Genomic DNA, 23,662 nt, shown 5'->3' on the forward strand with positions numbered 1-23,662 from the left:
CTGCCTCCTGGGTTCCAGCGATTCTCCTGCCTCAGCCTCCTGAGTAGCTGGGACTATAGGCGCATGCCACTGCCAGCTAATTTTTGTGTTTTTAGTAGAGGTGGGGTTTCACAATGTTGGCCAGGATGGTCTCGATCTCTTGACCTCATGATCCGCCCGCCTCAGCCTCCCAAAGTGCTGGGATTATAGGTGTGAACCACTGGCGCCTGGCCGATGTGTAATTTCTTAGACTTTTTGATATAGTGAAAATAGCTTGTGGACGATGTGTTTGTGGGCCTAAGGCATCTTGCCCACATGTGGGGAACTCCTTTGTTAGCCCAGTATTTGAACCATTGGGAGCTGGTGATTTGGCAAGCTGTTTTGTATGGAGTGTTGAACAAAGCAGAGTTGGGATACTTTCTGCCTAGATTCTAAAGAGAAGCCTGTGTTCTCGTTGTGTATTCTGACTTGATCGTTCGGTAGATGTTTGTTTGGTAGATGTTAGAGCACTGAAAGTGTGTCCTGGGCTAAGCACTGGGGAATTAGAAATAAGACATAACCTTTGCGTTCAAGAAACTTACAGTCCTAGCCTGGGCAACATAGCCAGGCCCTGTCTCAAAAAAAAAAAAAAAAAATTTAGGCTGACATAGTAACGCCTGTGCCACTGTAGTTACAGTTACAAGAGGCTAAAATGGGAGGATGGCTTGAGGCCAGGAGTTTGAGGCTGCTGTGAGCTATGATTGCGCCACTGTACTCCAGCTTTGGTGACCGAGTGAGACCCTATCTCTTAAAAAAAAAAAAAAAAAATTGAAGAAACTTAAAGTCCTTATTCAGGAGACAGATATGTAAGAAGGTAAAGAGAAATCAGTAAGCAGAGGGCCTGTGAGAGCTCTGAGGAGGACCACTTAGCGGGTGAGTGGGAAAAGATTGAGAGAAATGAGGGAATTCAAAGGCTTCTTGGAGAAGGGTACTCCTCTAAACTGAAACTGGAAGGATGAACAAACCATACGAAGGAGAGCAGTGGGATAAAGAGAATTCCAGCCAGGAATCAGTGCATGCAGAGACTCAAGACAGTGAAAAATGACTTACCTCTTATTGGTAGAGCAAGGATTTGAAGGGTAGTGGACAGATAATCAGAGGCCACAGGAAGGGCCTTATAAACCATGCTAAAAAGCTTGAAGATCACTCACATGACAGTGAGAAGCTGTACTGAGAAGCTGACAGTGAGAAGCCGTCAGAGCTGTAGGCTAGGGAATGACTGGCCAATTTGTGTTTTAGAAGGACCCTTCTGGAAGCATGTTAGGAGGGAGGGTTGGGTTATATGTTTGTAGTGAGTAATTCAAATCCAAGATTGATGTGTGAATTAAGTTTTTTACTTAGGACTTTTAAATAGATTTTATATACTTTTCATAAGGATGACTTTTCAGATTACCTTTTTTTCTTCAGTTTTTCAAATAGGTATAAAAAAGCTTGTATCTAGGTAAATTCCCATGATTGTTATCCAGTCTGCATTTAATATATACATGTATGTATACATATATATATATATTTTTTTGGAAACGAGGTCTTGCTCTATTGTCTAAACTAGGGTGCAGTGGTGTGGTCATAGCTCACTGCAGCCGTGACCTCCTGGGCTTGAGAGATCTTGTTACCTAAGCCTCCTGAGTAGCTGAGACCACAGATGTGTACCACCACACTTGGCTCATTTTTTTTTTTTTTTTTTTTGCTGGGCAGAGTGGCTCACGCCTGTAATCCCAGTACTTGGGGAGGCCAAGGCTGGTGGATCACCTGAGGTCAGGCGTTCGAGACCAGCCTGACCAATATGGTGAAACCTCACCTCTACTAAAAATACAAAAAGTTAGCCAGTCATGGTGGTGTGCACCTGTAGTCCCAACCACTTGGGAGGCTGTGACAGAAAAATTGCGTGAACCCGGAAGGCGGAGGTTGCAGTGAGCCGAGATTGCGCCACTGCACTCCAGCCTGGGCGACAGAGCAAGACAGAGATAGGGGTCCCCTTATGTTGCCCAGGCTATTCTCAAACTCTTGGGCTGAAGTAATCCTCCCACCAGGGCCTCCAAAAGTGTTAGGATTATAGGTGTGTGCCACTGTGCCTGGCCTACATATTTTATTTTAGTTTTTGAGATGGAGTTTCACTCTGTTGCCAAGGCTGGAGTGCAGTGGCGTGATCTTGGGTCACTGTAGCCCCCGCCTCCCAGGTTCAAGCGATTCTCCTGTCTCAGCCTCCCGAGTAGCTGGGATTACAGGCATCTGCCACCAAGCCTAGGTAAGTTCTGTATTTTTAGTAGAGATGGGGTGTCTCTGTGTTGGCCAGGCTGGTCTCGAACTCCTGACCTCGAGTAATCTGCCCGCCTCAGCCTCCCAAAGTTCTGGGATTACAGGTGTGAGCGACTGCGCCCCGCTGGCCTATATATTTAAAAAATATATTTCTGTTTTCAGTTTCAGCCTTTGTTTATGGTTAGTGAGTGGTTAGTAGCAGGTTTGTAGTAGATTGTTTATAAGTGAGTAAAATTGAGGCGTGTTGTTTTAATACTCAAATAATGAGACAATAGTGAAAGTACCTGCTCATCAAAAGGTAGGACATCTTTTATCATAGTGCTAAAGAGATACATAGATGGAGATATACATAGACGTATAGATACATAGCATATATCCGCATCTCCTTATTAATAGTTCAGCTAGAATTTGAAATGTTAGGTTAAATTGGCTGCCTTTGAATGAAAAAGGAACATCTATTTGTGTTCAGGGTGTAATGCTCAGATGAACCATTGGATATGAAACCAGAAAGCAGTTAGGAGGTGTTTTTCAGTTTAGTCCTTCACTGGAAACCAAAACTTTGAAAATTATATTTGGAGGGGAGGCTACTTATGACAGAATTCTTAAAGATGAACTACTTTTGACTCAGAAGTGAAACTGAGTTGAAAATATTCAAAACCAAAACAATAGATACTTTCATAGAATGTTGCAGGTTGTTTTGCCTTTCTGGCTCTCACAAAAAAGGTTAGTGATTGATATTGTATCTGCATATTTTCTATTCCTTTCTCTGTACTTTAGTTAATAGCATTTTGTGATTAAAAAAAATAATGCCCTTGACTTACTTTTTTTTGTTGTTATTGAAAGCAGTTTTTCCTGTGTCTGAGCATGTATAACATTAGTGGTTTACGTAGAGAGTTTGTTTATTGCAACCGGAGGCACATTCCTAGGCAAGAATGGTTTTTTAATGTTCAGTTATCCTATTTCCAGTAGGACATCTTCAGAAATGAGCAAATTCCGTTAAACCAATAACCCTGATTTTGGCGGATAAGCGCTTATACTAATTCTGCTTTGAGAAAAGAGATTGTTCATTCTACTTTAGGAACTACTAGCTAAGTCTGGTGCTTCTTAACCCTTAACTAAGAAAAATGAGGCTTGCTGACAATGGGTAGTTTTTACTGGCCTGTGAAACCCAACAGCGTGTTCAGCAATGTAAACCACAGCAGCTGTCTTTTGCTGGCTTCACTGTTGTTTGAAGTATAATGAAACTGCTTCTTGGCTAGGCTCGGTGGCTCACGCCTATAATCCCAACACTTTGGGAGGCCAAGGTGGGAGGATCACCTGAAGTCAGGAGTTCAAGACCAGCCTGGCCAACATGGTGAAATCCAGTCTCTACTAAAAACAGAAAAATTAGTGCGGTGTGGTGGTGCATGCCTGTAATCCCAGCTACTCAGGAGGCTGAGGCAGGAGAATCACTTGAACCTGGGAGGTGGAGGTTGCCCTGAGCCGAAATTGTGCCATTCATTGCACTGCAGCCTGGATTACAAGAGCAAGACTCCGTCTCAAAAAAAAAAAAAAAAAAAAAGAAAAAAGCTGCTTCTCACAAATGGCTACACCTGCTGCCTCATCTTCCAGCCCCTAAATAACTGTAGTATCCAGCATTATTGAATGCTGGGACTTGAGAATAAAGAGAACCAGAATCTTCTTTTTTTTTTTTTTTCATGTCGTAAGTTTATTGACAAACATACCTAGTATGCCATGAGTTAGAGTTTGATCCATTTCCAGAGGCTGTATCTCTTAAAATGCTCTTCATATCTGTTAAATGGACGAGCTGAAACATCCTTATGATTTAAGCAGTTGGTGTTGTACTATAAGGAAGGGTGCAGCAAATGCAGATCCAAAGTACAAGCACATCTTAACTAGTAACGCCCACTTGTTTTCCACTGAAAATGGCGAATACTTCCCAGGACCCTCCTCATAGTGGCTCCTATGGACCACAGAGGTTGTGAACTTCCGGATGCTGTGGCCCAACATAGCGCTGCTGGAAGCTCTGCGAAAAGCGCAGAGACGGGGGACCGATGAAATGGCGGCACCTCATCAAGACCTTGTTTTCACGACCTTGTTCCCCCGTGCTCGAGAACCAGAATCTTAGAATGTGAGAGTTAGAATGGATTATGGAAATCTTTAACTCACCTCCTTCTCAAATGGCCTCAGCTATTAAAAAGAAATGTTACTGTGGTAGCTGTCATAGTAGGTAGTTAAAAGAATGATAGTGCTATTCAGAATGCCATTAGAATCTTCTAGATGAGTGAAGACGTTTGTCTGTCTAGGAGTCTTTGAGATGTAGTATCTTTTAGCCGCCTTTCAAAAATAACACATTCTGAAAGTGACTGAAAGCTACTAGGGGCAGCACACATCCGGGCCTGCTATACACTTCAGGAGGACTGTGGGAAGAAGTAAAAATGAAGAGTGACCATTGTCCCTCAACATTTTCTAATCTAATTAGAAAATAGATTTGAGAAAGGAGGGAACTTTGGAGCATTTAGGAATCAATTTGTGATTATTTAAAAATTATTTTGGAGACAGCATATTTCTTTTTTTTTTTTTTTTTTTTTTTTTTGAGACGGAGTCTCGCTCTGTAGCCCAGGCTGGAGTGCAGTGGCCGGATCTCAGCTCACTGCAAGCTCCGCCTCCCGGGTCCACGCCATTCTCCTGCCTCAGCCTCCCGAGTAGCTGGGACTACAGGCGCCCGCCACCTCGCCCGGCTAGTTTTTTATATTTCTTAGTAGAGACGGGGTTTCACCGTGTTAGCCAGGATGGTCTCGATCGCCTGACCTCGTGATCCACCCGTCTCGGCCTCCCAAAGTGCTGGGATTACAGGCTTGAGCCACCGCGCCCGGCCGACAGCATATTTCTTTGTTTCCCAGGCTGGAGTGCAGTGGCTATTCACAGGTACAGTCATAGCTCCCTGCAGCCTCGAACTCCTGGCCTCAAGCCATCCTTCTGCCTCGGCATCTTGAGTTGCTAGGATGACAGAGTGTGTACATCGTGCTTGGCTTGAATGGATCTTTTACCTATGTATGATTTTGTAACATCATGCATTGGTTATTTGGAAGATTATAGGATTATGCATCAGTTATTTTGAAGGTAATTGTTCATTAAGTTATGTAAAATTTCCAAATGTTGATATATTTTTTATATGGCATAAAATCATGTTATTAATAGCTGGTATCACTATGATCTTATAAGGAGAGTATTTTGGGAAGCTCTCTGGGTCATGGTAGTAGATACCAGCTTACTGTGACTTGTAACGGCTGGAAAGGTAATTGAAGTTGCATTAGGAAACAGTCTGGGAGTGGAAGGGAAATGGATTTTACTTTTATAAAAAAGTTTTATGTTGAAGGCCCTGTAGGGGGCATTTTATTTTTCTGGTTGCTTTTTTTTAGTGTTAGCAAGTTTGATTCCATCTAAGGAGTACGTAACCAAAGGTAGTTGGCCTTTTCAAATCTGTGAACCCAAAGATTTAAAAAAAAATTTATTTGCTTTTATTTTATTATTTTATAGAGACAGGGTCTCGCTCTGTTGCCCAGGCCGGAGTACAGTGGCATCATCTTGGCTCATTGCAGCACCGACTTTCCAGACTCAAACTATCCTTCTGCCTCAGCCTCCAGAGTAGCTGGGACTGTAGGCATGTGCCACCATGCTCAGCTAACTCTTGAATTTTTTTGTAGAGATGGGATTTCACCATGTAGCTCAGGCTGTTCTCAGACTCCTAAGTTCAAGCAATTCACCTGCCTTGGCCTCCCAAAGTCTTAGGATTATAGGCTTGAGCCACCGTGCCTGGCCCGAAGAAATGTCTGTGATGGAATGTATAGTGTACTTCTGAGCTTGCCTGCTTTTTTTAGGTGCTTGGTTCCCTGTCAGTTATAAATCTGGGAGTCTTTAGAACTTCTTCTGAGCCTTTTAATCCCTCCATTCTCCAATCTAAAGCTAGACCTCATAATTGTCTGATTAGAGTCCTGGATCAGTCTTACCTCATGGAATTGGTTTCAGTTTTTCCCTAGGCTTAGTTACTATCTTCTTTTGTTTGAATTTAAGTCTGTTTTACTAAACTAGTATCTAGAGTGAGATAGGGACTAGGATGAATCTCTTTCCAAGTGGAGTGGGTGATGTAGTTTGATCTAGGAGTTTGTTTCTTGTGGCCCTAGGTGATGTAACAGAAACTGGACTGTTGTATTATATTTTGTTAGTATTCTAAGAGATTTTTTTTAACATACATTCAAGGGTTACCTTGAAATTAGCCCTGCTTTTTTTTTATTTAATACAATTTGCTTTTATAGAATTATACTTTGAAAGTTGGTATTCAAATAAAGTCCTGATCTCATGTCATCTTTCATGATAGTAAACCTTTTGAAACATGCTAAAGGCCTAGTAATATGACGTTGGGCAAATTACAGGCTATATAGGCATTGAAATACTATATAACCATTAAAAATGTTACAGAAACATTTACTGATATAAAAAAGTGCACATTTTCTCTGTGGAAGTTAGTTAAAAATAGCATGTATATTCAAATTTTATTTAAATACATTAGGAAAAGGTGCTTGATTATACAGCAGTGTTCATGTGGTTACTGGTTGCTGGTGAGATTAGGTCATTTGATTTCTTTCTGCAATAAGTAATATTTTGTTTAACCATGTTATTGATTGATTGATTGATTGATTGATGGAGTCTCACTGTGTTGCCCAGGCTGGAGTGCAGTGGTATGATTCTGGCTCACTGCAACCTCCGCCTCCCGAGTTCAAACAATTCTCATACCTCAGCCTCCCAAGTATCTGGGATTACAGGCGTGTGCCACCATGCCCAGCTAATTTTGTATTTTTAGTAGAGATGGGATTTCACCATATTAGCCAGGCTGATCTTGAACTCCCGACCTCAGGTGATCCACCCGCCTCGACCTCCCAAAGTGCTGGGATTACAGGTCTGAGCCACCGCACCCGGCCAGTTATTTTTATAATTAGCAAATTAAAGCTACTTCTATTTTGGAAAATCAAAACAAGTTAAAATTTGACTCTCCGTGAACTCTCATTCAGCAAAGATTAAATTACATTATTTTAAGACAGTGAAGAGGAATTTAAAATGCATTTAGATTTTCAACAGAAATCAAGGGAGTTTTTGTTGTTGTTGTTAACTATTAGTTGAGTAGAAGCTAAACTCGTTAAGCATTGTGTTCCCCATTCTGATTAATGTTGGTTTTACCATAGAATCAGTATAGTGCCGATCTCACATTTTGATGAATTAGGTTTCCTCAAATTTTTCATGATGCTATGAAAAACGGTTTAAAGTGCTTAAGTATAGGCATCTTTTTTTTTTTTTTAAACCTTATTTTAAATGACATGGCATATTATTGCAACATTTTTTATGATGCCTGCTTCATTGTTATTTTTGTTAAAGAGTTTCCATTTTAAAAGTCCTTTGCCATCTTGTCCTTACTGTCCTGGCTTTCATCTGGGACTGCAGCAGGGCTGAGCCAAAAATGGCTGCTGCAGCAGCAGGGGCGGGCATAGTATAGGACTTGGCTTCTGTGGTTCCTGTGAAGACGCAGGAAGAGAAGCTTGGGGAGAATGCCTTGACTTGGGATTCTCTTAATGGTTGTGGCCACAAGAATTGGGCTTTTCTTGTGGAAGAATTTCCATACTGTAGATTCTGCTGTTTGGAGGGAATGACACTGAGTATTGGGATTTACAGCATTAGTGGGGGACCCACCCATTCTCTGCAGTAGAAGAAATCTTAGCTGATGCTGTCATTCACTGAGCAGGATTGGCTGTTTTCAGAAAGCAGCAAGGCTTACCTGTCTGTGTCAGTTGATGACAGATACATGTCCAGAATGATGGTGATTTCTAGCTTGGTGGGTGAATGTACTTAAATGCAAATTATCTCTCAGGGATGGAGTGGGTGGCATATAGTAGAGGATTAAAAAGGTCTTCCCTTTCGTGCAGCTCGTGTGAGGATTACTGTTCCATATAAAAAATCTGCTTGGTATGTTAAGGTGAGAGATGGGGAGTGGTTTGAGTAGAGAATTAAAGTTGCTGTATGTGCTCTTTGGGCCACTCTCCAAGAGGAAATACACTGCCATTTGGATGGGGTGAGTTTGTGCCTGAGTTCCAGTCCTTTCTGCCTGTGACTAGAGATAGGCATGATGTAAAAACACCAGGATCTGCTGCTTAGCAACCAGTAAAATACCGTGTATCTAGATAGGCAGTAACACAGTACTTCATTCATTTCTCTTTCAGTGTGATGAAGAGAAAAGGCTTTTTTGCTTAAGAAACAGAAAAACCCCCATTCTCTAGGAAAGCCATATGTAATCATTGTGGAAAATACAGGAAAAAAAAAGAAGTTTACTCATAACTCTAACTCATTGATGTATTTTGATAAATTTCGTTGAAGGAATTTTTTGTTTATATATTATACATATTTTTGTACATATTTATGTACACATGGGTTGGCATATATGTGTTTATATGTATACACACATTTGCGTAGCTGCAAATCATACTGTAAATGTAACTTTATTATTTTTCCTATTTTAACATACTGATATATTAACATTTGTTTCTTTCTTTTTTCTAGAGATAGAGTCTCTGTCGCTTAGGCTGGAGTACAGTGGCATGATCATAGCTCACTCTAACCTCCAACTCCTGGGCTCAAGCTGTCCTCCTGCCTCAGCTTACCCAGTCGCTGGGATTGCAGGCATGAGCCACCTTAACTGGCCAGTATAGTCACATTTCAGTAAACATTTTGAAGGCATCTTTAATGGCTTTATAATATTAGATACATGACCGTGCCACAATTTACTGAAAACACATTCCTTACTGCTGGATTTTTGTTTTTTTTTTTCTTTTTTTGACATGAGGATCTTGCTGTGTTTCCTAGGCTGACTTTGAACTCCTGACTATCCTCCCACCTCAGCCTCTCAAGTTGCAGGGATTACAGACATGCACCATTTACTCGATTTTTAAGTTAACAGTTTGCTATTGAAAGGAGTGCTGAGACCAGGCAGGGTGGCTCATGCCTGTAATAACCAGTTTGGGAGGCCAAGGTAGGCAGATTGCTTTAGGCCTAGGAGTTCAAGACCAACCTGGGCAACATAGCAAGACCTTGTATCTATGAAATTAGAAAAAAATTAGTGAGGCCTAATGGAGTGTGCCTGTAGCCGTGGCTACTTGGGATGTTGAGCTGGGAGGATTGCTTGAGCTCAGGAGTTTGAGGCTGCAGTGAGTTATGATTGTGCTATTGCACACTCCAGCTTGGGTGACAGAGTGAGACTCTTCTCTTAAAAAGAAAAGAAAAAAAGGAATGCTGGAAACCATCTTTGTGCATAATGCTTTTCAGTATTTTAGATACTTCCTTAGTAAAAGTAAAAATTACTGAGTCAACAGGTGTGAACACTAGGAAAATTGATCTATATTACCAGATACGAATTTTCACTTTACCTGCAGTGTACCCTAGTGCCTGTTACATTTTTAAAATTGTTTTTATTGATACATAATACATGTACATATTTTCAGGTTCTGCTCTTTTTATCAGCATTAAATATTGCAGTCTTTCAGTTTTTGTTTGTTAGGTGAAAATGATAGACGATTTTAGTTTGCATTTCTTTCATTACTTGTAAGGTTTATTTTTTCTCCCTTGTTTACTAGGTTTATTTATTTATTTTTTTTGAGACGGAGTCTCACTCTTTCGCCCAGGCTGGAGTGCAGTGGCTGGATGTCCGCTCACTGCAAGCTCTGCCTCCTGGGTTCACGCCATTCTCCTGCCTCAGCCTCCTGAGTAGCTGGGACTACAGGCGCCTACACCACGCCAGGCTAATTTTGTTTTTGTATTTTTAGTAGAGACGGGGTTTCACTGTGTTGGCCAGGATGGTCTCGATCTCCTGACCTCGTGATCCGCCTGCCTCAGCCTCCCAAAGTGCTGGGATTACAGGCGTGAGCCACTACGCCCGGCCATTTATTTCCTGTTTTGGAAATTATTTGTTCATATCCTAGGCTCATGTATTTTTTGAGATTTTGGTTTAGGTTCAAAATTTAGCAAAGGCTGGGCGCGGTGACTCATGCCTGTAATCCCAGCACTTTGGGAGGCCGAGGAGGGCGGATCATGAGGTCAGGAGTTTGAGACCAGCCTGGCCAACATTAGTGAAACCCCGTCTCTACTAAAAATACCAAAAATTAGTCAGGTGTGATGGCAGGCACCTGTAATCCCAGCTACTCAGGAGGCTGAGGCAGGAGAATTGCTTGAACCCGGGAGGCAGAGGTTGCTGTGTGCTGAGATTGCGCCATTGCACTCCAGCCTGGGCGACAGTGTGAGACTCTGTCTCAGGAAAAAAAAAAAAAAGAAAAAAAAAACTTAGTAAAATAATGCATGTGTTTTATAAATAATACAAATTATATAGATTTATTTATTTATTTATTTTTTGAGACAGAGTCTTGCTCTGTCGCCAGGCTGGAGTGTAGTAGCACGATCTCAGCTCACTGCAGCCTCCGCCTCCCGGGTTCAAGAGATTCTCCTGCCTCAGCCTCCTGAATAACTGGGATTACAGGTGCCTGCCACCATGCCTGGCTAATTTTTTGTATTTTTAGTAGAGACGGTGTTTCACTATGTTGGCCAGGCTGGTCTCGAACTCCTGACTTCGTGATCCACCCGCCTCGGCCTCCCGAAGTGCTGGAGGATTACAGGTGTGAGCCACTGCACCTGGCCAATTATATAGATATATACCTTCATATGATGTATTTTAAAATGGGAAAAACTCTTTTCACTTATACTTTCATGATTAAAGGTTATCACAGTTGACAGTTTGGTGTGTCTGTTCTTACCTTTTTATATGCATTTACATATAAGGAGAAGAAGAGGGAGAGAGAGAAAAGCAGAGGTTTTAGAGGATGGACTGGAGCTGGGCTTTGGTTTGTGTCCTGACTGCTGGAAATGTGAAGTATCACCTTGGTGGATTTGGAGTCCCAGCTCTCTTGATTTAGTGCTGTGTGTCTTGGGAAAGCGATTTCACCTGTTTGTGCCCTAGTATCCTTATATTTACAGAGAGTGGTAGTTATAGACTCTGGTGTCTTGAGTTCTGAGGATTAAATGAGTTAATACATTTAGAATGCTTAGAATAGTACCTGAGAACCAGTGTTATATAGTAAAATAGGTATAGTAGTTGCTGTTAATATTATTATTGTATTACATTACTGTGTAAAAGGAATGTAAGTAGGATTATACTGCCCATGCTTAGTGTCTCCTTATTTATGTATCATATAAATCTTTGCCATGTCAATACATACAGACCATTGTGTAGTCTAGTTGTACTATTATTTTTTTCCTATTTGTGGATATTAATGTAGTTTTTAATGGATATTTTGGTATTAAAGTTGTAGTGCATATCCTTGTACATATATATCTTTGTGTATATGTATTTTAGTAGAATGGAGTCCTGTAAATAGAATTGCTGAATTGAAAAGTATGTAAATAAAAGAGCAACAACTTGACAGTCACTTTTTCAATACTAAGAACTTTTCTTTCTGCTGCTTTTTTGGGGGCTAGCAATTGTACCTTATTTTATGACTTTAAACAATTTTTTTGAGAAGAGTCTTGCTCTGTTGCCCAGGCTGGAGTGCAGTGGCATGATCATGGCTCACTACAGCCTTGACCTCACTGGCCAAAGTGATCCTCCCACCTCAGCCCTCCAGATAATTAGGACCGTAGGTGTACGCAGCCATGCTCAGCTAATTTTGTTTATCTTTTGTAGAAATGAGGTCTCACAACGTTGAACAGGCTCGTCTTGGACCCCTGGGTTCAAGCAGTCTTCCCTCCTTGGCCTCCCATGTTTTATGACTATTAATCACGAGTCTTTTCAAATATACTAATTTGAAATTTAATAAACCTTTTCCTATACTGTGCACCATCTCTCTCCTCTGGGAGATCTCCTCTTTGTTCTTTACTTTGTTAATGTATGGTAATTAGTAGTTTCTATTCATAGTTATGAATGAAGGATGAGGTCTTCCAATAATTTTTTTTTGGTTGTCTGTAGGGAATTCAAATAATTTTTTAAAATGAATATATTATTTAAAAAAGTGGAAATACCTATGTTAATTCATGGTACGTTTGTATTATGGTCAGTTTTTTATGTCTGCATACTATTTATGTTTTGTGGAGTGGAGTTTCTTATACAGAATATTTTCCAAATATATTTTAGTTGTGATTTTGGACCTATATCATCTCCTCAAAAAAATAGATACTGTGAGGTGGAAATCCTGAAATTTCTTCCTTTTTTTTTTTGAGATGCATTCTCGCTTTTGCCCAGGCTGGAGTGCAGTGGCATGATCTCTGCTCACTGCAACCTCTGCCTCCTGGGCTCAAGCGATTCTCCTGCCCCACCCTCCAGAGTAGCTGGATTACAGGCACCCGCCACCACGCCTGGCTGATTTTTGTATTTTTAATAGAAATGGGTTTTTGCCATGTTGGCCAGGCTGGTCTAGAACTCCTGACCTCAGGTGATCTGCCTGAGACTGATCTGCCTCAGCCTCCCAAAGCGCTGGGGTTATAAGCGGGAGCCACTGCACCCCACCCAAATCCTGAAATTTCTGAAATAACTGTATCTTTAGGTAACTTACTAGCTTTTGAAGAGTTCAAGTTTGCCTTTTATTACAATTATTGCATTGATAGTAGTAGTATTTTATAGACTTTCTTGTGTGAAATGAAAAGCTCCTTGTGACTATTAATTTTTCTTATTCCAGTTATTGAATTACTGTTGTCACCATCTAATATGTAATTTTATTTATTTATTTTTGAGATGGAGTTTTGTTCTTGTTGCCCAGGCTGGAGTGCAATGGCGTGATCTTGGCTTGCTGCAACCTCCGCCTCCCAGGTTCAAGCAATCCTCCTGCCTCAGCTTCCCTAGTAGCTGGGATTGCAGGTGCCCACCACCATGCCTGGCTGCTTTTTTTTGTAATTTTAGTAGAGACTGGCCATGTTGCCAGGCTGGTCTCGAACTCCTGACCTCAGGTTATCCACCCGCTTTGGCCTCCCAGAGTGCTGGGATTACAGGTGTGAGCCACCGTGCCTGGCCAATTTTAATATTTTTTAAATATAAAATTGCCTCTCTGATTTGCATATTGTTTGTTATTGAAATTAACTGTTAATAACCATATGTTTGCCCTTCATTTACTTTACTTTATAAAAGTTCTTGAGACAGGGTCTTGCTCTATTGCCCAGGCGGGAATTCAGTGGTGCAGCCGTGGCTCATCTCAGCTTCAGCCTCCTGGGTTCAAGTGATTTTCCTGCCTCAGCCTCCTGATTAGCTAGGACTACAGGTGCACACCATTGTGCCTGGCTAATTAAAAAAATTTTTTCTATAGAGACTGGATCTCACTATGTTGCTCAGACTGGTCTGCGATTCCTAGGCTCAAGTAATCCTCCAACCTCTACTCCTGAATTTTTTTTAGTTTTGGAGACAGATTCTCACTGTGTTGCCCAGGCTGGAGTGCAGTGGCACTATCTTGGCTCACTACAGCCTCGAACTCCTGGGCTCTGTTGATCCACCTGCCTCAGCTTTCTATGTAGCTAGAACTGCAGTCCTGTGCCCACTACAATCAGCTAATTTAAAAAAAAATTAAAAATATTTTTGGTAGTGATGAGGTCTTGCTGTGTTGCCCAGACTGGTCTCAAACATTTGGCCTCAAGTGATCCTCCTGTGGTGGCCTCCCAAAGCACTGGGATTGCAGATATGAGCCACCACACCCAGCCCATTTACTGTAATTTTTAACCTGTGAGAATTTTGTGATATTGGCTAGATTTTGTCATAGAGATTTGTATGGTACCAAATTTTATTCCTAATATACTGGATAACTAAATGGTTTTGGTGAAACTTTACCATTCACACTTGAATATTTATGTTTTCCTTAAGGGAAATCACAATGTATATAAGTTTTTAATTTTGTTTCAAGTGAATTCCATAGCTGGGTGTGGTGGCTCAAACCTGTAATCCCACTGAGTCGGGGGCAGTGTGGAAGTATCCTTTGAGGCTACGTGTTTGAGACCAGCCTGGGAACCACAGTGAGACCCTGACACTTAAAAAAAAAAAAAAAAAAAAAGGCATCAAATAAACTGGACACTTTAAGAGATATATTGGTCAGGATCATTGGGTTTAGAAGATAGAGCAAAACCTGAGAGTTAAACCCTAGGATTTTTTTTTTTTTTTTTAAAGCTCTGGTTCTACTTGAAGTAGTCATGTGATCTTTGGCACTTCTCTTAATGTAACATCTTGGAACTTGGTTTCCTTGTCTATATCAGAGAGTTGATGATACCTTACAAGTTGTTCTGAGGATTACATGAGCCCTCTATGCAAAATACCAAATACATTGATAGAGATATGGTTGGTACTCAAGAAATAATGGCATAATTTTTTTTTTCTTGCTATGTAGGCTGGTCTCTTAACTCCTGGGCTCAAGCAATCCTCCCACCTTGGCTTCCCAAAGTGCTAGAATTACAGGCATGAGCCACCATGCCTGGCCAGGAAACAATGCTATTATTATTCTAGCCAGCATAAAACAAAACTCATTTCCTGGAGAATTAGACTATTTAACAAGGCACACGCTTATCAGTACGTGCTTTACCTCTTCTAGTGTTCTGCTGTGTTGATATTAGTGACCAAGATCTGCATAGTTTGAAAACCCTCTGTTTCAAGGATTAGAAGGTAGAAACCTTATGAGAAAGAAATCTGGCCTGGTAAAATGCATCTTCATGGGCTTTTTGAAAGATGGGACTCATTCTTTGTCTTTTAATGGTTTATTTATTATAATCTATTGAAATTTACTTTATGACCTGAGACAAAGCCATTTTACTATTTAGGCGCAGTTTAACATGGTTAAACCTGTCTATTACTCAGAGTGTACCAAGGTGCTTTTATTTCTCAAGAGTTCTGTTGTATTTCATCCGTAAAAATGATTGAAGCAGGGTCAGGAACCAGTGGCTCATGCCTGTAAGTCTAGCACTTTGGGAGGCCAAGGTGGGAGGATTGCTTGAGACCAGCCTAGGCAACATAGCGAGACCCCCATCTCTGCCAAAAAAAAAAAAAGAAAAAAAAAGAAAAGATGGGTGTGGTGGTGTCCTCCTGTAGTGTTTATAGTCCTGGCTACTCAGGAAGCTGAGGTGGGAGGTTCCCTCAAGGGGATCCCTCAAGATTGAGGCTAGAGTAAGTTATGATTGTGCCAGCGCACTTTAGCCTGCACAGCAGTGAGACTCTGTTTCCAAAATAAATAAATAAATAGATTGAAGCAGATAACTGTTATTGTTATGGGAGAGATGTTATCTCCCAAAGATTACCCATAGATACTTGGAATTAATTTTTGGAGCTCTATTTTGACTATCAGAGCTCTCTTAAAACATGAAATTGCTTGCAGCAAAAAAATGGAAGCCGGGGGGTGGGGGGGGGGAAACATGAAATTGCTTCATTTTGTTATTTGCTTTCTTAAAAATATTTTGGATCTGGCATAGTGTCTCATGCATATGAACCTTGAGGCCAGGAGTTCGAAACAGGCCACAGCAACTTAGGGAGACCTCATTTCTTTTATAAATAAATTTTTTCTTTTTTTGGAGACAGTCATGCTCTGTCACCCAGGCTGGAGCGTGGTGGCATGATCTTGGCTCATGGCAGCCTCCGCCTCCTGGGTTCAAGTGATTCTGGTGCCTCAACCTCCTGAGTGGCTGGGACTACAGGCACGTACCACCACACCCAGCTAATTTAAAAAATATTTTTAGTAGAGATGGGGTTTTGCCATGTTGGCCAGCCTGGTCCTAAACTCCTGGCCTCAAGTGATTTGCCCGCCTCGGCCTCCCAAAGTGTATAAATAAAAAATTTTCAAAAATATTTTGTATGTTTAATAATTGTTTGTTATAATGAAATTTATTTTGTGCTAAAGAAGAAATACATGTATCTTACTGTATATTATAGACATACATTAGTAAATGGAATTCCCTGTAGTTTCACACCTCCTTGGTTAACTGTTTGAAGTCTTTCTCCAGACTTTCTATGCCTATTACAACATTTTAAATTTTAACTAAAAAATGTTGTATACTGTTTTGTAGTATTCTTTCTTAGTTATACTGTTTTATAGTTTTCTTTTTCTTTCTCTTTTCTCTCTCTTTCTATCTCTCTCTCTCTCTCTCTCTTTCTCCTTCTTCCTTTCCTTTGCTTTCCTCTCTTTCTCTCTCTTTCCCCCCTCCCCTTTTCTCCCCTCCCTTCCCCTTTTCTCCCCTCCCCTTCCCTCCTTTATTTTTTTCATTTCTTTCTTGACGAATTCTTACTCTGTCGCCCAGGCTTGAGTGCAGTGGCGCGATATTGACTCACTGCAATCTCCGCTTCCTGGGTTCAAGTTATTCTCCTGCCTCAACCTGCCTTAACCTCCCTAGTAGCTGGGATTACAGGCGCCTGCTACCACACCTGACTAATTTTTGTATTTTTAGTAGAGACAGGGTTTTATCATGTTGGTCAGGCTGGTCTCGAACTCCTAACTTCAAGTGATCTGCCTGTCTCGGTCTCCCATAGTACTGGGATTACAGGCATGAGCCACCACACCCAGCCTACTTTTCCTTTTTAGTGTAATTTCTATAGTAACAGTTTTATGTTTCAGTAATAGATATCTATTTCCATTTTTTGGAAATGACTAGAATTACGGATGCTGCTTAATTTATTTTTATTCAATTCTTGCTAATCTACTTGGGTTATTTCTGTTTTTCTTATGTTATGAACCATGCTGCACTTAACCTTTTTATACATCTTCTTTTACTTGAATGGATATTTTTTGGGATAAATTATAGAAGTAGATCAAAATGTATGAAGGGAAGTATGTCAGAGTATGAAGTAGGTAAAAAGGTTGTGGAAATTAAGTGTTAGCTATTATGAGTTTTAGATGGTTTGGTTCCTGGTTCCATTTATATCTTTATTGTTTTTCTTTTTTGTTTGTATTTACTTTGTATTATTTTGCTTTGTAGCATGTATTCTAGTTAGCCACTTAAAAAAATGTAATTTTGGGGGAGCTAGGGTCTCACTCTGTCACTTAGGCTGGAGTGCGGTTATACGATCTCAACTCACTGCAACTTCCACCTCCCAGGCTCAACCAATTCTCCCACCTCAGCCTCCTGAATAGCTGGGACCGCAGGCACATGCCACCACACTGGCTAATTTTTGTATTTTTGTATTTTTTTTTTTTTTTTTTTTTTTGTAGAGTGGGGGTTTCATCATGTTGCCCAGGCTGGTCTCAGACTCCTGGGCTCAAGCAATACACCCACCTCGACCTCCCAAAATACTGGGATTACAGGCGTGAGCCATTATGCCTGACCATTAGCCACTTTTAGAATCCTAATATATGTTTTTTTCCCTGAGACGACGTCTAACTGAGTTGCCTAGGCTGGCCTTAAATGCCCGGACTCTGTGTTCCTCCCACCTCAGACTCCTGAGTAGCTTTATGTTTCAGTAATACATATCTATCTCCATTTTTTGGAAATGACTGAGATTACAGGCACATGGCACTGTGCCAGGCTAAATTCTCTTTGTAACAAAATTAGGGAACTATTATTATCTTGAGTCCTTGGGTGGCACTGATTAGCATTTTTTTTTTTTTTTTTTTTTAGAGACAGGGTCTTGCTCTGTTGCCCAGGCTGGATGGAGCACAGTGGCACAGTCACAGCTCACTGCATCCTCGATTTCCCAGACTCAAGCGATTCTTCTACCTCAACCTCTCTGGTAGCTGGGACTACAGGCCCACACCACCACGACTGACTAAGTTATAAAAATTTTTGGTAGAGTCAGGGTCTCACTACGTTGTGCAGGCTAGTCTTGAACTCCTAGGTTCAAACTGTCTTCCTGCCTTGGCTTCCCAAAGTGTTGGGATTACAGGCATGAGCCACTGTGCCTGGCCTAATTAAAAAATTTAAAAAACCTTTTTCTGTTCCCTGTACCATTTCTCTCCTACAGGGTGGAATCTGCTTTTTGTCTTTGTTTCTTCACTTTCTTAATGTAAAATAGAAAACATACTGTAGTATTATAATCACTAAGTAAGCAGGATCTTGTTTTTTTTCTCTTGGTAGGAAGAAAAACACAAAGTTCTTTTGAAATAAAAATCTTTTTCCACACTTTTTTTTTCATACGTAGAACTACACACACACACACACACAGAAAGAAAACAATATTTTTCTCAATTAGAAATGGTAATGTTCAATTCAAACACACATGCTGTCTCACAGCTTTTCTTCTTCTTTCAGTGTGTTGTAGATTGTTCTGTAACATGACACAGAAAGAGAAACAGTTTGGTGAGTAGTTAAGAACCCCAGTTGGAGTTGGTTGACACCTCTTCATTTATGTAGTATGACCTTGGGCAGACTGCATTGCTGCTATGCACTGGGGTTTTCTGTTTTGAAATACGGGAATTATAATTGTTCCTAGGATTTTTTTGAGGGTTAACATTGACTTGTGAAGTTCTTAGAACAGTTGGTTCAAGATATTTAGCTGAATAAATATAAACTGTAATGTAATGATTATAACTTTCTCATTTAAAAAATATATATGTTATGGATTTATCACATTCATTAAGTCATTCTCAAATTGATGTGCAGAAAACTTTATTTTAGAACACCTTATTTTTCCCTTAGATGCTTTCAAAGTGATAGTTGGTTTTTATTTTAGTAACTGGTAACAAGTCTTATTTTGCTCTTAATTCCTTGAGTGAAGAACTTAATTGAAGCTTCAGAGCATTTATAAAATAGGGAAGTAATTAATTGCTTTTCATTCCTAACCCTGGATATGTCTGCATTTCTCAGGTTCTATTTTGTATAGTTTTTACAATATAGTCTTGTTTTCAAATAGTAGTCTTCATATCAGCCATTGCTGAAAACTGCTTACTTTAATTTTATCTTTTTATAACCTGCATAAGTAATTTTGCCAAGGCCAGGTGTGGTGGCTCAGGCCTGTAATCCTAGCACTTTGGGTGGCCAAGACAGGCGGATCAAATGAGGCCAGTTCAAGACCAGTCTGGGCATATGGTGAAACCCTGTCTCTAATAAAAATACAGAAACTAGCCATGCGTGGTGGTGCATTCCTGTAGTCCCAGCTATTTAGGGGGCTGAGGCAGGAGGCTCACTTGAACCCAGGAGGTTGAGGTTGTTGTGAGCCGAGATCGTGCTACTGCACTCCAGCCTGGGCAATAGAACAAGACTCTGTCTCAAAAAAAAAAAAAAAAAAAAAAATTGCCCATGCTACTGGGACCTTCAATTTCAGTGAAAGGAAGAACATTTTATTGTTCCTATGCTGTTGTTTCTGTAGGTTATTCCCTTCTTTGCTATTGGAAAATCAGTTTCGTAATGATTTTGTTACTGTGTTGGTTATCCACAAATGTCTAGAGAATATTTTCCTGAGAAAGACACATTATGACATACTCTTATAGAGAGAAGACAGACTGAGCTAAATCTGGAGAATGTTTTTAAGAATGTAAGAAATGTTTGCTAACTTTTTAAATCACTGAGCAAAGTTCGTTAATATTTTCATTAGACTTGGGTGACCCAAGTAAGGAATCCTTTACATTTTTTTCTAATGGAAGAAAATACTATCTTAATTAGGATGATTCTAGGGATGTGGTAAGGCTAGGATAGTTGTACTCAGTGCTGGCTGTTGGAGTCAGTTTTGTAGTTTAAATTATATAAACCAGGGTGGGTCTGTAGTCCTAGCTACTCGGGAGGCTGAAGCAGGAGTTTGGCTTGAGGCCAGGTGTTCAGGGCTATCTTTTGCGATGATCGTGGCTGTGAAGAGCCACTGCATTCTATGTTGGCAACATAGTGAAACCCATCTTAAAAAAAAATTAAACAGACCTGAATCAGATTTTGCAGCTTGAGTTTTAGATATACCATTTAGTTAAGACCCCTGGCTTAGAGAATTAGGATGCTCAGTAGTGAGTTCATTTAGGTCTTATATGTAATATAAAGGATATTAAATTGGTATTTGCCTTGTTATTTGCACAATATCTTTTTCGAAAGCTTTGAGTTACCAGTATGATGCTGATTGTTGGATTTAGAGCCTATCGTTTCTTAAGCTTTTTTTTGTTTTTTTCTGAGACAGGGTCTCACTCTGTCACCCAGACTGGAGTGCAGTGGTGAGATTGTAGCTTACTGCTGCCTCAAACTCCTGGCCTCGAGCAATTCTCCTGCCTCAGCCACCCAATGTTCTGGGATTACAGGTGTGAACCACCACACCCAGCCTTCTTGTGAAGATTTTTGGCTTGTCATGATCCAGAAATAAGTTGATTATTTCTCAGTGGATATATTCTTTTAGTTTCTTTTCTAGAGTAATAGTATAAACAGGGTTTGGTGTATGAGTAGAGGAAGATGTTTTTTCCCTTTGAAGTGGATTTGTTTTGGGACCTGATAAAGTGCAAACCAAGCATGTTGTACTTGACACCTTCTTAGAACTTGGAATATTTCATTACCAGTTATCTAATTGGTCAAAGTTAGAAACTAAGCTGGGCACAGTGGCTCATGCCTGTAATCCCAGCATTTTGGGAGGCCAAGGCAGGATGATTGCTTGAGCTCAGGAGTTTGAGACCAGCTTGGGCAACAAAGTGAGAGCAAGTCTCTACAACAAATTAAAAAAAAAACATTAGCCTGATGTGGTGGTGCACACCTAAAGCCCTAGCTACTCAGGAGGCTGAGGTATGAGGATTGCTTGAGCCCAGGAGGTCAAGGCTGTTGTGAGTTGTGATCACACCACTGCACTCTAGCCTGGATGGCAGGGTGAGACCTTGTCTGAAAAAACAAAGCAGAAAAAACCCAAATTAATGGGCAATGATAGTACTTAGCTCTTTTTTCACATTAGGAAGTGAGTTTTTTTTTTTTTTTTTTTTTTTTTTTTTTTTTTTGAGATGGAGTCTCGCTCTGTCACCCGGGCTGGAGTGCAGTGGCCGGATCTCAGCTCACTGCAAGCTCCGCCTCCCGGGTTCACGCCATTCTCCTGCCTCAGCCTCCCGAGTAGCTGGGACTACAGGCGCCCGCCACCTCGCCCGGCTAGCTTTTTTTGTATTTTTTAGTAGAGACGGGGTTTCACCGTGTTAGCCAGGATGGTCTCGATCTCCTGACCTTGTGATCCGCCCGTCTCAGCCTCCCAAAGTGCTGGGATTACAGGCTTGAGCCACCGCGCCCGGCTTAAGTTTTTTTTTTTAAATTTTTTTGAAATAGTCTTACTCTGTTGCCCAGGCTGGAGTACAGTAGTGCGATCTTGGCTCACTGCAACCTGTGCCTCCCAGGTTCAAGCGATTCTTTTGCCTCAGCCACCCGAGTAGCTGTGATTACAGGCGTGTTGCCATCATGCCTGGCTATATTTTTAGTAGAGACGGGGTTTGGCCATGTTGGCCAGGCTGACCTTGAACTCCTGACCTGAAGTGATCTGCCTGCTCAGCCTCCCAGAGTGCTGGGATTACAGGTGTGAGCCACTGCGCCCCACCGGACATCTTGATATTAAGATCATTCATATTTCCTTTGGTTTGGTCTGTGCCGAACCTTCTCAGCCATGTACAACCTCCTTGGTTTGGGGAAGGAGGGCTTAGGAATTCTCTCTTTTTTGTTTGGAGTGAACTTGAGGATTTTTTACTCTTGCTCTGTTCCACGTTTTTTTCAGGTCACTCTTGAGGAACTTGGGTCATTGTGATTCATGTACCTATTTTGAGTTATTTTTCATGACTTCTTTCTAGACAGTGAAGAGCCAGAGCTCTGACTTTTAGCTTCAGGGGACTGATTCTATAAATATGGATGGACAGGTAATTTAAATGGATTGCATTAATACAGTTAATGGTGTTTCCAGGATGTTTTGAAATTTTCCCCTCTGTGTTTCCTATGAAAAGAGCTTAGGTTTGATGTTGTGGTCTGACTTTGATGAACTGTGTTAACTGGGCTATTTCTAGTGTAATTAATGCAAAACGAGGAGGAACAGTTTTACTCCATATTGGTTAATTCAGAAAAGTAGAGTTGTGGTTTTAATTTGTTGAGTTAATGAGTGTCATTGTCAAACCATAAACGTGCCCAAGGTAATTAGGATTCTGAGAGCGTAGGTCTTTTCTTTGTTTGCTTTTTAAAAAGATAACATTTAGATTTAGTTATGGATTACTTTAGCTAGTTATTTTTGAAGTTTCAATCTGGGATTCACATTTAACTATCTTTTTTTTTTGGAGACAGGGTCTTCTGTTGCTTAGACTGGAGTGCAGTGGCGCCATTGTAGCTCACTGCAGCCTTGACCACCAGGCTCAAGTGATCCTCCCACTTCAGCTTCCTGAGTAGCTGGGAGTACAAGTGTACACCGCCATGCCTGGCTATTATTGTTATTAATATTTTTTAATTTTGTAGAGATAAGGTCTTACTATGTTGCTCAGGCTGGTCTCAAACTCCAAGGCTCAAGTGATCCTCCTGCCTCTGACTCCCAAAGTGTTGGAATTACAGGCATGAGATGAGCCACCATGCTTAGTCAACTGTACTTTGTTGAATACTTCTGAGGTGCATTATGTATACAGTTTAATTTTTTTCATAGATGATGGTGTCCAGTACATAATGTGAGACCAGGTGCAGTGTCTAATGCCTGTAATGCCAGCACTTTGGAGGCTGAGGCGGGATCTCTTGAAGCCAGAGTTTGAGACCAGCCTGAGCAATGTAGGGAGACCTTGTCTCTACAAAAATTAAAATAAGTTATCCAGGTGTGGTGGTGCACACCTGTAGCCCCAGGTAGTCAGCAGGCTGAGGCAGGAGGATCACTTTAGCCCAGGAGTTCAAAGTTAAAGTGAACTATGATTGTGCCACTGCAATCTAGCTTGAGCAACAGAGTGAGACCTAGTCTCCAAAAAAAAAAAAAAAAAAAAGGAAAAACAAAAGTAATGTCACATGAACCACCCATGTAATTTTAGATTTTAGATTTTCTAGTAGCTACATTAAAAAGTAAAAAGAAACAGGAAAAATCAATTTTAATATTTAACTCAATATATAAAAATATTAAGACATGATCATATAAAAAATTGTTAGTGAGATACTGTATTTTACATTCTTTGTACTAACCCTTTGCACTTCAGTGTATGTTTTACACTTACAGTAATAGCACACCTTGTCTTGAACCAGCCAGATTTCAAGAGTTCAATAGCTCAGCATTCCTGGAGGCTACCTATTGAACAGTGCAGTTCTGTAATATATTAAAGCGTAAATACTGTTTTCTGCCTGCTTTCAGAAAGGATCAGAACTAGCAGATTTGAAGTGCAAGGGAAAGGATGAAGAGGCAGAGGTGTATGACGGGCAATACCTATCAGTATTGTGATGATTCCTACCATTCCCTTCCTGGGTTAGTTAC

General features: G+C 40.7%; 2 protein-coding genes and 1 long non-coding RNA gene across 33 annotated transcripts in view; 2 read left to right on the forward strand and 1 right to left on the reverse strand.

The window, feature by feature from the left end:
• The window catches only part of EIF4G3 (eukaryotic translation initiation factor 4 gamma 3), a 375,758-nt gene that overhangs the window by 26,875 nt on the left and 325,221 nt on the right, over positions 1–23,662 (forward strand). The gene's annotated exons all lie outside the window — the stretch shown is intronic.
• On the reverse strand, positions 4,093–4,302 carry LOC114673956 (cytochrome c oxidase subunit 7C, mitochondrial-like). Its single transcript, XM_028838517.2, has one exon. It carries the CDS (start codon positions 4,282–4,284, stop codon positions 4,093–4,095), a length of 192 nt encoding a protein of 63 aa, XP_028694350.1. The 5' UTR covers positions 4,285–4,302.
• On the forward strand, positions 22,238–23,200 carry LOC144335684 (uncharacterized). The gene is made up of 3 exons (XR_013406745.1): positions 22,238–22,581; positions 22,730–22,934; positions 23,071–23,200. It is a non-coding gene; the product is annotated as an uncharacterized LOC144335684 (long non-coding RNA).

The sequence above is a fragment of the Macaca mulatta genome, chromosome 1 (assembly GCF_049350105.2).
Source record: "Macaca mulatta isolate MMU2019108-1 chromosome 1, T2T-MMU8v2.0, whole genome shotgun sequence".
NCBI classification, from domain to species: domain Eukaryota; kingdom Metazoa; phylum Chordata; class Mammalia; order Primates; family Cercopithecidae; genus Macaca; species Macaca mulatta.